General features: G+C 40.5%; 1 protein-coding gene across 6 annotated transcripts in view; it reads left to right on the forward strand.

Moving 5' to 3' along the window:
- The window catches only part of oxr1a (oxidation resistance 1a), a 279,319-nt gene that overhangs the window by 217,677 nt on the left and 47,949 nt on the right, over positions 1 to 13,693 (forward strand). For all 6 annotated transcript variants that reach the window (XM_078397885.1, XM_078397884.1, XM_078397888.1 and 3 more), the window contains 2 exons: positions 2,715 to 2,883; positions 12,873 to 13,035. In XM_078397885.1, the coding sequence (XP_078254011.1) occupies positions 2,715 to 2,883; positions 12,873 to 13,035 (332 nt within the window). The remainder of the gene's footprint in view (positions 1 to 2,714; positions 2,884 to 12,872; positions 13,036 to 13,693) is intronic.

A 13,693-nucleotide genomic window follows, 5' to 3' on the forward strand; every position in this document is an offset into this window, starting at 1 on the left:
CCAGGATGGTGTCGGTCTATGATTATGCTGGATGCCTTTCTGAGGCAGTGACTCCTGTAGATTCCTTCGATAGTGGGGAGGTCAGTACCGTGATGGACAAGGCTGTGTTCACTATTTTTTTTGCAACCTTCTTCGTTCCCGGGCGCTCAAGTTGTCGAACCAGACCATGATTCTGGCCTCTCTCCACTGGCTCCCTGTATGGTACAGAATCAACTTCAAGCTCCTCCTATTCACATATAAAGCCCTAAATGGACATTTCCCCCCCCCCCCCCCCCCCCCCCACATCAAAAATCTTCTAACCCACCTCTCTAACTCCAGGTCCCTCAGGTCGGCCGACTTGGGGCTACTCACTATACCGCGGTCTAGGCTTAAGCTTAGGGGTGACCGCGCTTTTGCGGTTGCAGCTCCTAGACTGTGGAACAGCATCCCTCTCCCCATCAGAACTGCCCCCTCCATCGACTCCTTTAAGTCCAGGCTCAAAACCTATTTCTACTCCCTAGCGTTTGAGGCTCATTGAGGAGGCGCTGTGAACTGTTTTGTATGTGCTGTTATGTTTGCGTGCTACTGTATGTTTCATTTTTTTCCTAATCAGATGTACAGCACTTAGGTCAACGTGGGTTGTTTTTAAATGTGCTATACAAATAAAATTGACTTGACTTGACTTGACATGATGCAACCAGATTGTGGTCTGTTGATGAGCGGAGCCGGTGAGATTGCATCCTCTGTTGACCTGTTGTGGCGGTAAGCAAATTGTAGTAGGTCCAGGTTCTTGTTGAAGTAGGAGGTAATATGCGCCATACCCAACCTCTCAAAGCACATCATCACCACAGACATTAGTGCCACCGGTCATTGAGGCATGCTGCCTTAGTCTTGGGCACCGGTATTATTGTTGATCTTTCAAAGCAGGTGAGAACCTCAGTAATGGGAGGCTAAAATGGGCACTAAAGCTCCAGCCAGATGGTCTGCACTGGTTTTAAGAACGACCAGGTATACGATCAGGTCCAGATGTTTTCCGATGGTTCACCTTCCTGAAGGATCTTCTAATGTTGATCTCCGTGACTGATTGTAATACCATCTGGGAGCCTGGAAAGGCATATCAATATTCTCCCTATCAAAGCGTGCGTAGAATGCAATGAACGTCCTGGAATGATCCTTTGCTGTTGCTTGAGCTACTTCCTGCTTTCGCATTACAGGGATGGCGGCAAGCCCTGCCACCGCTGCTGAATGTTCACCTCATCCTCCAACTAAGAGTGTAGGAGCCATTTGTGTTTATTAGCTATTTTAACATATTATATTATTTTGTCTCCTGTTGTATTATTTTTGGACACTTGGGAGTTGTTGTGAGATGAATACTAGGCTTACGTATATGGACTGGGAGGAGCCAGGTGAGGAGCCAGAATTATGAGTATAATTGAGAATTCACAGACGTAATGCTTTGGACACGAAGGAGCGACAGTAAGATAAAGACCTTACCAAATTATACGACGGGAGATATACTAATCTGTTTGTATTACTACTTCAATAAACGACTAACTAAACTAAAACGTTATGAAGATCTCTCTGTTGTTTTGCATCAAGAAATATCACTCCACTCCTTTGTCATTTGGTAAGCTTGATGACTTTATTGGGAAGGTCTAAGTTGCCGCAATAAAGAGCAAAAATTCATTTTTGCCTTTTTGATGGCCTTATCAAGGTTCTACCTGGACATTGTATGAACCTGCATCACCAGACCTGAATGCCTGAGATCTGGTTCTTGGAAGATTACGGACCTCCTGGTTCATCCAAGGCTTCTCTTTGGAGATCAATCGGATGGTTTTCATGGGAACACACTCTTCCACACATTTCCTTATGAAGTCGGTAACATATTGTTTCGGGTCCATCGCTGAGTCCTTGAACGTTGCCCAGTCTACCGACTGCATATTGTTATAATCTGAAATGTTCTACCTGCAGATGTGGTGGAGATAGTTTCCATTGTGGCCTTCACGAGAGAGAATTGGTTCTGTATATGGCTAGGTGACAAATTGCAAGGCTATGAAGAAGGAGCTGGGAGTTGGAACTGATGAACTGATCTGTAAAGAGATGGAGGAACATTGTAGGTCAAATAGAAGCATCATGTGCCTGAACAATTCCATAATAAGAGATGTGATTGAACTAAATCAAACTGTCCTGCTAATTCCCCGCTTCCCTTATGTATCAATATACAGGCAACTCTGCCAATTAAGCCACTACGATTCTCAGTGATCTGAGCTGACTCCTACAATTTGCAACTTTCAGAAGGGTCTCGACCCAAAACGTCACCCATTTCTTCTCTCCAGAGATGCTACTTGTCCCGCTGAGTTACTCCAGCATGTCTACTATAATACATCATCTTTTTTTCCTTCCCAATCAAATTCTCGCACATTCAATTAGTTCAGTTTTCTATTTACTTCATATCATGTTTGTTTTTAACCAATTAGGCTATCTATTACAATAAATTGCCTATACCTACTATTATCGCATTTTCAATCTTTTACAGGCGCTGCATAAAACACCGTAAATTAAGCGCTTCCTGCCTGAAGCTAACTTAAACCATCACAAGTGTTAGAGACTAAAAACACCACCTCTTTCCCTTTTCATGAATTCCCAAATGAAGCTGCAAGCTGTGCACTCAAACAAAAACTTTGAGCTTAAAAACAAAAGGGATTAATTATTATGTTTGTAATATTGTATTTCAGGCAATATTGTACCAAAGGAAAGAAGACGACACCGATCTCACAAATTTTTATGCCTGAGAGTTGGGAAGCCAATGAGGAAGACATTTGTGTCTGTAGCAAGTGCATCCATGCAACAGTATGCCCAAAGGGACAGAAAACACGAGTATTGGTTTGCAGTGCCACATGAACGGTGAGTCTATTAATTTTGAACGTTTTATTCTCTGGTAGAAGTGGCAATCTGACAGGTGCATAGTGCAAACTTTAACTAAGCTAGCAATCCATTTGGTTATCTTTGTGCCTTAGTAATATCCACTGATTTTTACACAAAGTGCTGGAATAACTCAGCAGGTCTTAAGGTCATAAGTGATAGGAACAGAATTAGGCCATACAGCCTATCAAGTCTGCTCCACCATTCCATCATGGCTGATCTATCTCTCCCTCCTAACCCCATTCTCCTGCCATCTCCCCATAACATAGAAAATAAGTGCAGGAGGAAGCCATTTGGCTCTTTGAGCCAGTACCGCCATTTATTGTGATCATGGCTGATCATCCACAATCAGTAACCTATGCCTGCCTTATCCCCATATCCCTTGATTCCACTCGCCCCTAGAACTCTATCTAACCCCTGACACCTGTACTAATCAAGAATCGATCTATCTTTGCCTTAAAGATATCTATTGACGGCCTCCACAGCCTTCTGTGGCAAAGAATTCTACAGATTCACCCCCCTCTGACTAAAGAAATTCCTCATCTCCTTCCTAAAGGAACGTCCTTTAATTCTGAGGCTGTGACTCTGGTCCTAGACTCTCCCTCTATTGGAAACATCCTCTCTACATCCACTCTATCCAAGACTTTCACTATCGTGATGGCAGGATTCATCAGGCAACATCTATGGAGCGAATGGATATGCGATGTTTTGGGTAGAGACTCTTCTTCAGACTGGTTGTAGTAGCAGGGAGAAAGCTGGAAGAGAGGTGGGGGCAGGACAATGCCTTACAAGTGATAGGTGGATACAGATGAGTGGACAAAATGCTGGAATAACTCAGTCAGTCAGGCAGCATCTCTGGAGAGAAGGAATGGGTGATATTTCGGGTGCACATAGCAAGGTAGTTAAGTCTAAAGTTGAGCCACTGAGGCCCAGAGGTGGTGTTGTCATTCTTTACGAGTATTTGAGATTTCCTCCACCAAGTGAACCATTCATGAGGTTGGATGTATCCACTGAATTCTACATAGAAATATTAGGAAAGGCAGACAGAATGAACAAGGGTGAATGGTCAATCCTTGTGTCATATTGATCTTGATTGCATATAATTGCCATGTTGATTTGCATGATTTTGGTACTTACGATTTGGACAGATGGGGATACTGAGGTGATTGATAAAAATACCGGCAACATGAAACCTTTGTCAGGCTGAGTACTTAGTTCTCTCTTTTTCATTTGTTTATTTGTTACCACTCATGGGTAGTGAGCATTAATTGCATTACAGATGGTAGGGTGTAATTTTTTCTGACTCACTGGGGTGAGGGAATTACGACATTGCTGTGGTAAATAAATCGGCATGAAGTAATACAAAAATACATTTTCAACAGTGCATGGTGTACAACCTGGGATTCACCATGCAAATGTTGCTGTAGACCGACCAGCCAGGCTTTTGTGTCCTAAAATAATGTGGGATTATACACAGATTAGAAGATGACAAAGAACATTTCCCTATTCCGACAAATGTTTGGATAGCTCATTTCAATGTTATAGATTGTTAGTGTCACCGTACTTCAAAAGCTTTGCACTTAATTTGCTTCTAAATTTTCAAAGTAATATGGTACAATAGGAAAACTTATTTATTCCACTGAAAATGGATTACACTTCCAGGAATATTAACCATTGTGCAGTATTTCGGTCTGAAATCTTTGCTCTGTTTTTTTTAGGGTAGATGAAAGACTTTCTTGTTGACTTGTTTTTCTGACTCAAGCTCTGACCAAATGATTCTGTTGCTCTACAGTCATGTTTTGACTTTAGATACAGTGCATAGTTATTGCAATCAATTTGTTGATTTTTTTTTTAATGGTACAGTTAAATAATAAGCTTTGCACTTTGAGCTACTGAGACTGTATAAGTCATATCTTATTGTTTACTGATTTCCGCAACAAAATACTTCACATACTGGAAATCTGAGACGAAAACTGGAAATTCTGAGAAAATCTGAACTGTCTAGGAGTATCTGTAGAGAGAGAAACAGTTCTGGAAAACTGAAAAAATAACAACTCTGCTTTTCTTGTTTGTTCTGCAGAATATTTATTTATTTTATTTGGTAGATGGAGTAGTGGGTGGTTCAGCCTTTCCCAGTCCTTTCACCTCTAATTCTCATTTCTTGGTTAGTTGGTTTGATGCTGCTCGTTGATTTTGGTTTAAAATTTTGTAATGCACGAATGGAAGTGGTGTAGAAATTTCGAATGGAAACACGTCCGGTTGCTCTCCTGATTCAGGTTGTGATCAACTAGGCCAATCAGAATGTTGCATTCGAAGCTTAAGCACTACAAATTTCCTTGGTAAAATGATGTAATTTTACAGTGTAGGACACTAATCAGTCTACCTGTCGTTTCGTTAGTGACAATTGTGTCAGTGAAAATACATTCTCTCTTTTAATATGTCAGAGCCCCTCATAATTTTGAATGTCAACATTGAATTTAACCGTAACATATTTTGTTCTGAAAGAGAACAGCCATAATTTCTCTACTGCATCCATGTAACTGAAATCCTTTATCAATAACACATTCTGTTTTTGGTTTTTTTGGTACCCCCTTCAAGGTGCTGACATCCTTCTAAAGGGAGTAGTCCTGAATTAGACAGAAGTACATTAGAAATGTAGTCACATTGTGCTTGTAATGAATTTCTAGTGTAAATTTATCACAAAACGAGTTTGCAACTTTGCAGAGTTCCAAGAGCACAATTACATTTAAAATTGATAATTTCTCTACATGTGATGTTCCCGAATCTTGTATTTAAAAAAATCAAATGTTCATGGATATTGACTGTCCATAAGCTGCACCCAGTGTGTGAAAATGATCACAGTTGTGGAGTTATCATCCCTCATAGATCATTCAGAGGGAAACAGCGCTTATTAGCAGATCAACAACTACAGTTTGCAAAAAATGTAATTGAAAAACAACTACAGAAACAGGCCTTATAACCCATCGAGTCTGCACTCATTTACATTATTCTTACATTAATCCAATAATTTTATTGGGATGTAATTTGCAGCGGAGGTCATTTCAGTCCGGAGAGTGGAAGATTGGCTAGAATTCATTTGGCAGGCCTGCATACATGCTGTGCTCAAGGTTATCTCTCATTGTTAGTTACTTTGAGCACTTTAATAGTTGGACCTCCAGTTTTGCAAGAGCAGAGTGGCCAGAATCATGGATGACGTCATTGGAGCTACAAGAAGGATACAGTAAATGGTGGAACACTAAGCAGAGTTGATGAACAGAGAAATAGGGGTGCAAATGCATAGTTTCCTGAGAGTAGCAACAAAGATCGATCAGGTGGTGAAGAAGGCATCTGGCTTTCTTTCCTTCATAGGTTGGAACATTTTGTTATAAAACACTAGTTAGACCATACTTGGATTTATTGGATACTTGGATCCTGTAGAAAGGATGAATTGCGTTGGAGGGAGTGCAGAGGAGATTGGATGGGATGTTGCCTGGAGTGAAGAACTTTTAGTAATGGGGAGAGGTTAAATAGGCTGGGCATGATTTCCTGTGAGTGCAGGAGATGCTGAGGGGTGATCCGATAGAAGTGTATAAGATTAATGGAGGCATTGATAGGGTATATTGACAAATGTTGTTTCCCTTGGTAGGAGTATTAAAAATAAGTGGACAGAAAAACAATGTACTGAAGGAGCTCAGCAGGTCAGGCAGCATCTATGGAGCAAAATGAAAAGACAACACTCAGCTCATTAACATTTCACCTAGGCTTTTGAAAAGACTGGACAATTGCCATGTGTATCTTCATCTCGCTATTTTTTTTGAACAAAGTTTATTTCTGATTTTTTATTAATACAGCTTTGACAATTCAATGCATGAACACATTAGTCCTGATAGATATCCCCCCCCCACCCCCCCACCCACAATACCATTCAGAGGGGATACAACTTAAGATATGCAAGGAAAATAAGTAAATAAGTAAACATAAACATAAGCATTAAAAAAAGGCAAAGTTTAAAAAAAAATAACCAAAAAATAAATAAAATTTTTAAGATAAATTGTTAGAGGTTTAAAGCAGTGCACCATATTATCTCGGGCACTAACACGCATAAAAACAGAGAAGAGGGAAGCAGAAAAATCGGAATGTTAAGACATATCAGGGACCATTCTAATATTTCAATTCCACTCTTAATTACATACACACATATCAAAGACTCTATTCAACCATAAAATTATCAGAGCCTAAAGCTCTACTAAAGCTCAATACAACTAAGAAAAGGTTGCCATATTAAATGTAAACGTCAGCTAATTCCCTAACAGTATACCTAATCTTCTCCAATTTAATAAAATACAACATATCCCTAATCCACTGTGCAAATGTTGGAGGGTTACAATCTTTCCATCTGATCAAGATTTGTCATCTGGCCACCAGCGTGGCAAAAGACAAAAGATTTAGTTTATTATTGTTTAATGCAAGATTTTGTGTTACCACACCGAATAAAGCAAGGGGAGCTAATGGTTCTAAGGATTCATTAGTAGTTTGGGAGAGCATATCGAATATTAATTGCCAAAAATTAGGTAACTTAGGACAATCCCAAAACATATGAATTAAAGTAGCTTGGTTCTGCCTGCAGCGGTCACACATGGAGTCTATATTGGGTGTGAATTGGGCTAGCTTAGCTTTGGTCCAGTGCAGTCGGTGGAAAATCTCAAACTGCATAACAGTATGCTTCATGCATATCGAAGATGTGTATATACCCCCAATCATCTTTGACCAGATGGAATCTGAAATTTTCATACCCAGATCCCCTTCCCACTGCTCCTTTAGGGAGTTAAGACGTGTCATGTTTTCTCTCATTAATAAAGAATATATGTCACTTATCTTTCCCTTTCTGAATGATGTGATGTCATTAATTGAGTCTAGGAGTGTGTCTGAGGGCTGTGAAGGGAATTGAGTGATATTAGAAGATATGAGGCTGCGGATTTGCATATACCTAAAGAAGTGTGACCTAGAGATATTGAATTTCTGAACGATCTGCGCAAAAGATGCAAACAAACCATTTATAAACATGTCTTTAAATGAACAGACCCCATGATTGAGCCAAGCACTGAATGAAGCATCTGTCGAAGGTGGCAGGAATGCATGGTTCTTTACAATAGGAGCGAGTATTGAGAATTTACAGATATCAAAGGATTGTCTGAATAGCTTCCATATTTTTAAAGAATTAATAACAACTCGGTTAGAAGTGTATTTGGTAATAGGCTCTGGATATGGCAGACCTGAACATAATAAGGCAAATAATGAGGTGTTCTTACAAGAGTCTCTCTCTAGAATTAGCCAGCCAGGTACAGTGATTAACACATTTCTTTCCATCCAATAAGAAATACTTTTAATATTTGCTGCCCAATAGTAGAACTGAACATTTGGCAGTCCAAGTCCTCCCTGCTGATGAGGTCTCTGTAGTATAGCTTTGCGTATACGTGGATTCTTTTTATTCCAAATAAAGGAAGAAAGCTTTCTATCCAGAGAAATGAAGAACGTTTTAGTTAAGAAAACTGGTATACACTGAAACACATAAAGAAGCTTGGGCAATATGTATCTTCATCTCGCTATTTGACCCATCTTTGTCCTGAACTGATGACCTCAGAGAGGACTGTGTTACATCCTCTACCTTTATGGTTGGCACATAGGCTATCCCTCTGTCCTGGCCACCTTCTATTTGTGCTGGTGACTCAGCAAAGATTCCACCTTTGAGCACTGGGTGCAAACACCCAGGATCTGCACTGGTAGTCAGAGCGACACATGTTGCATCTTGATTGTCCCCCCCCTCCTCTTATTTATATAGGTGCATAATTGGTTCCAGGTTAGTGGCTTTTATTGTAAGTCAGAAATGTAATAAAATCTGCAATAAGAACCTAGTATGAAGAATCAAAAGAGTCAAGACTGTTTACTTGTTATTTGTAGCGGATATGAACCATAACAATTAAATTCGTACTTGGCATTGATATTCATTATTTATTGTAATGAGTACCGAGATACAGTGAAAAGCTTTGTGTTCCATCAAGTCAATTCATACTATACACCAGTACAGTCAAACCAGACACGTTCAACAGGTAATGCAAAGAGAATATGGGTTCAGGGGTGGGAGTCTGGATTCTGTGGTGGACTGCGCTACGTCCACAACAGATTTCTAATTGTGAATAATTCCATTGAGACCCGGATGGTGGTTTGCCTCCCTGGTGCCGGTGTCCGGGATGTGTCTGAGCGTGTCCAGGATATCCTGAAAGGGGAGGGAGAGGAGCCAGAGGTCGTGGTACATATAGGTACCAACAATATAGGTAGGATAAGGGAAGAGGTCCTGAAAGGAGAATTCAGGGGGCTAGGAAGAGAGTTAAAAATTAAAAAAAAGGACTTCCAAAGTAATAATCTCAGGCTTACTGCCTGTGCCACGCGATAGTGAGAATAGGAATGGAGTGAGGTGGAGGATAAATACGTGGCTGAGGAACTGGTGCAGGGAGCAGGGTTTCAAGTTTCTGGATCATTGGGACCTCTTCTGGGGGAAGTATGACCTGTACAAAAAGGACGGGTTGCATCTGAACCCGAGGGGAACCAATATCCTGGCGGGGAGATTTGCTAAAATAACTGCGGAGACTTTAAACTAGTACGGTTGGGGGGAGGGACTCAAACACAGATAGCTAATAGGCAGTGTGTGAGGCAGGAGGCAGAAAAGGGAAACACTCAGACCCAATATGTAGGAGAGAAAGAAGGGAAAAGAAATAAACTGAGAATAAGAAATGATGGGTCCCTTAAATGTGTATATTTTAATGCTAGGAGCATTGTAAGAAAGGTGGATGAGCTTAGAGCCTGGATTGACATCTGGAAGTATGATGTTGTGGCGATCAGTGAAACATGGTTGCAGGAGGGTTGCGATTGGCAATTAAATATTCCAGGATTTCATTGTTTCAGATGTGATAGAATCGGAGGGGCAAGAGGTGGGGGTGTTGCATTGCTTGTCAGGGAGGATATCACAGCAGTGCTTTGGCAGGACAGACTAGAAGGCTCGATTAAGGAGGCTGTTTGGGTGGAACTCAGAAATGAGAAAGGTTTAGCAACACTTATAGGGGTGTATTATAGACCGCCAAATAGGGAACGAGAATTGGAAGAGCAAATATGTAAGGAGATAGCAGATATTAGTAGTAAGCACAGAGTGGTGATTGTGGGTGATTTCAATTTTCCGTATATAGACTGGGAATCACATTCTGTTAAAGGGCTGGATGGTTTGGAGTTTGTAAAATGTGTGCAGGATAGTTTTTTGCAGCAATACGTAGAGGTGCCTACCAGAGAAGGGGCAGTGTTGGACCTCCTGTTAGGAAATGAGATGGGTCAGGTGACGGAGGTATGTGTTGAGGAGCACTTTGGGTCTAGTGATCATAATGCCATTAGTTTCAATATCATTATGGAGAAGGTCAAATCTGGACCAAGGGTTGAGATTTTGGATTGGAGAAAGGCTAATTTTGAGGAGATGAGAAAGGATTTAAAAGGAGTGAAATGGAAATTGTTGTTTTATGAAAAGGATATAATAGAGAAATGGAGGATATTTAAAGGTGAAATTTTGAGAGTACAGTCTTTATGTCCCTGTTCGGTGGAAAGGAAAGAATAATAATTTGAAAGAGCCGTGGTTTTCCAGGGAAATTGGACACTTGGTTCGGAAAAAGAGGGAGATATACAATAAATATAAGCGGCAGGGAGTAAATGAGGTTTTTGAGGAATATAAAGAATGTAAAAGGAATCTTAAAAAGGAAATTAGAAAAGCGAAAAAAAGATATGAGGCTGCTTTGGCAAGTAATGTAAAAGTAAACCCCAAGGGGTTCTACAGATATGTCAATAGCAAAAGGATAGTGAGGGATAAAATTGGTCCATTAGAGAGTCAGAGTGGACAGCTATGTGCTGAGCCGGAAGAAATGGGGGAGATATTAAACAATTTATTTTCTTCGGTATTTACCGAGGAGAAGGATATTGAATTATGTGAGGTAAGCGAAACAAGTAGAGTAGTGATGGAAATTAGGAGGATTAAAGAAGAGGAGGTACGGACACTTTTGAAGAATATAAAAGTGGATAAGTCTCCAGGTCCTGATAGGATATTCCCTAGGACATTGAGGGAAGTTAGTGCAGAAATAGCAGGGGCTATGACGGAAATATTTCAAACGTCATTAGAAACAGGGATGGTGCCGGAAGATTGGCGCATTGCGCATGTTGTGCCTTTGTTTAAAAAAGGTTCTAAAAGTAAACCTAGCAATTATAGACCTATTAGTTTGACGTCTGTGGTGGGAAAATTAATGGAAAAGATACTTAGGGACAATATATATAATTATTTGGATAATCAAGGCCTGATTAGAAACAGTCAACATGGATTTGTGCCTGGAAGGTCATGTTTGACTAATCTTCTTGAATTTTTTGAAGAGGTTACCAGGGAAATTGATAAGGGCAAGGCTGTGGATGTTGTCTATATGGACTTCAGTAAGGCATTTGACAAGGTTCCACATGGAAGGTTGATTAAGAAGGTTAAATCGTTGGGCATTAATAGTGAGGTTGCAAGATGGATTCAACAATGGCTGAATGGGAGATACCAGAGGGTAACGGTTGACAATTGTATGTCAGGTTGGAGGCCAGTGTCTAGTGGAGTGCCCCAAGGATCTGTGTTGGGTCCACTGTTGTTTGTCATTTACATTAATGATCTGGATGATGGTGTGGCAAATTGGATTAGTAAATATGCAGATGATACTAAGATAGGTGGAGTAGTTGATAGTGAGGTAGATTTTCAAAGTCTACAGAGAGACTTGGGCCTTTTGGAAGGGTGGGCTGAAAGATGGCAGATGGAGTTTAATGCTGATAAGTGTGAGGTGCTGCATTTTGGTAGGACAAATCAAAATAGGACGTACAGGGTAAATGGTAGGGAATTGAGGAATACAGTGGAACAGAGGGATCTGGGAATAACTGTGCATTGTTCCCTGAAGGTGGAATCTCATGTGGATAGGGTGGTGAAGAAGGCGTTTGGTATGCTTGCCTTTATAAATCAGAGCATCGAGTATAGAAGTTGGGATGTAATGTTGAAATTGTACAGGGCATTGGTGAGGCCGAATCTGGAGTATGGTGTGCAGTTCTGGTCGCCAAATTATTGGAAGGATGTCGACAAAATGGAGAGGGTACAGAGGAGATTTACTAGAATGTTGCCTGGGTTTCAGCACTTAGGCTACAGAGAGAGGTTGAATAGGTTGGGTCTTTATTCTTTGGAGCGTAGAAGGTTGAGGGGGGACTTGATAGAGGTTTTTAAAATTTTGAGAGAGACGGACAGAGTTGACGTGGGTAGGCTTTTCCCTTTGAGAGTGGGGAAGATTCCAACAAGGGGACATAGCTTCAGAATTGAGGGACAAAGGTTTAGGGGTAACATGAGGGGGAACTTCTTTACTCAGAGGGTTGTGGCTGTATGGAATGGGCTTCCGGTGGAAGTGGTGGAGGCTGGCTCGATTTTATTATTTAAGAGTAAATTGGATAGGTATATGGATAGGAGGGGATTGGAGGGTTATGGTCTGAGTGCAGGTAGATGAGACTAGGTCAGGGAGAATGGTCGGCGTGGACTGGTAGGGCCGGACAGGCCTGTTTCCATGCTGTAGTTATATGTTATGTTATATGTTATATGTTAGAACTTTATCCATTGTCATCCATTGTTTTCTATTCGGCGTGGGCAGGTTGGGCCGAAGAGTCTGTTTCCAAGCTGTGTGCCTCTATCAGTTATTCTCCCTTTCCTTCCCCTGCTTCTCTATGCCTTACTCTTGAGCTGTAACCAATTTGAATCAAATAATTGTTATTTAATTCTGGCCTTTTTAGCAACAGCCATCTTGCAATCTCTGTTTTCTGGTACAATGTAGCAGCAAAGCAGGTAGTGGCCATTTATTAAGAAGGAACTCTTTGCTTTGCAGAGCCGAGCACCTATATGTTTTCTTTGTCCAGTGGTCTCCTGACATTTATGCAAATGAAACTGGAGAGTCGTCAAAGGAACCAGGATTCATGGTTGCCGCAAGGAATGAAGAATCTGAAATGAGTGAGCATTCCATCAGTGAATTGGCACTAAAAGATTGGGAGGTAAGTGTCCGTTTGTCTTGGTTTAGGAAGCTACATTGGAATCCACCTTTAACATATTTTAGACATCTTTGCATGATTTGATTTTAAAATCACTTGCTTATGGGTGTATTCTTAATGTTTCATCCTAACAATCATCTAGAAAGCCATGTTGCTCCAAAGTCGATTGTAGTAAATCATTGTCTATTATTTTATTATTCTACGTAACTTTAAACATCATTGTACTTGATTTTGATCTCTGAACTTTTATTTCTGTAATTTCTGTAAGTCCTTATTTAATTGTTTGTTGATTGTATAGACAATTTTATTTCCAGGGCAGGAAATGTCTCAAGGTATATAAATTCTTGTAAATATCTAACCTAACAGTATAAATATGCATGTATGCCTAAAAACAATAGATTGTTATAATTTGAGCATAGCAGGGGTTGATTGAATAACCTGCTCTCATGAGACAAGTCAGTAATTTAAAAGTGCCTGTGAACCAGGAGAAGGATATATACTGTGAATATTAATGGAAAGTGGCACTCGGGTGAAAGATTGCCGTGATCTTTTGAGTGGCGAAGCAACCGCAAGGGACTAAATGATCTACTTCTGATCCTATTTCTTTTTTTAAAAAGTCCAGGATGTGAACTGTACATCACCTGTTGTATTCTGGTAACCT

The sequence above is a fragment of the Rhinoraja longicauda genome, chromosome 4, assembly GCF_053455715.1.
Source record: "Rhinoraja longicauda isolate Sanriku21f chromosome 4, sRhiLon1.1, whole genome shotgun sequence".
Taxonomy (NCBI): domain Eukaryota; kingdom Metazoa; phylum Chordata; class Chondrichthyes; order Rajiformes; family Arhynchobatidae; genus Rhinoraja; species Rhinoraja longicauda.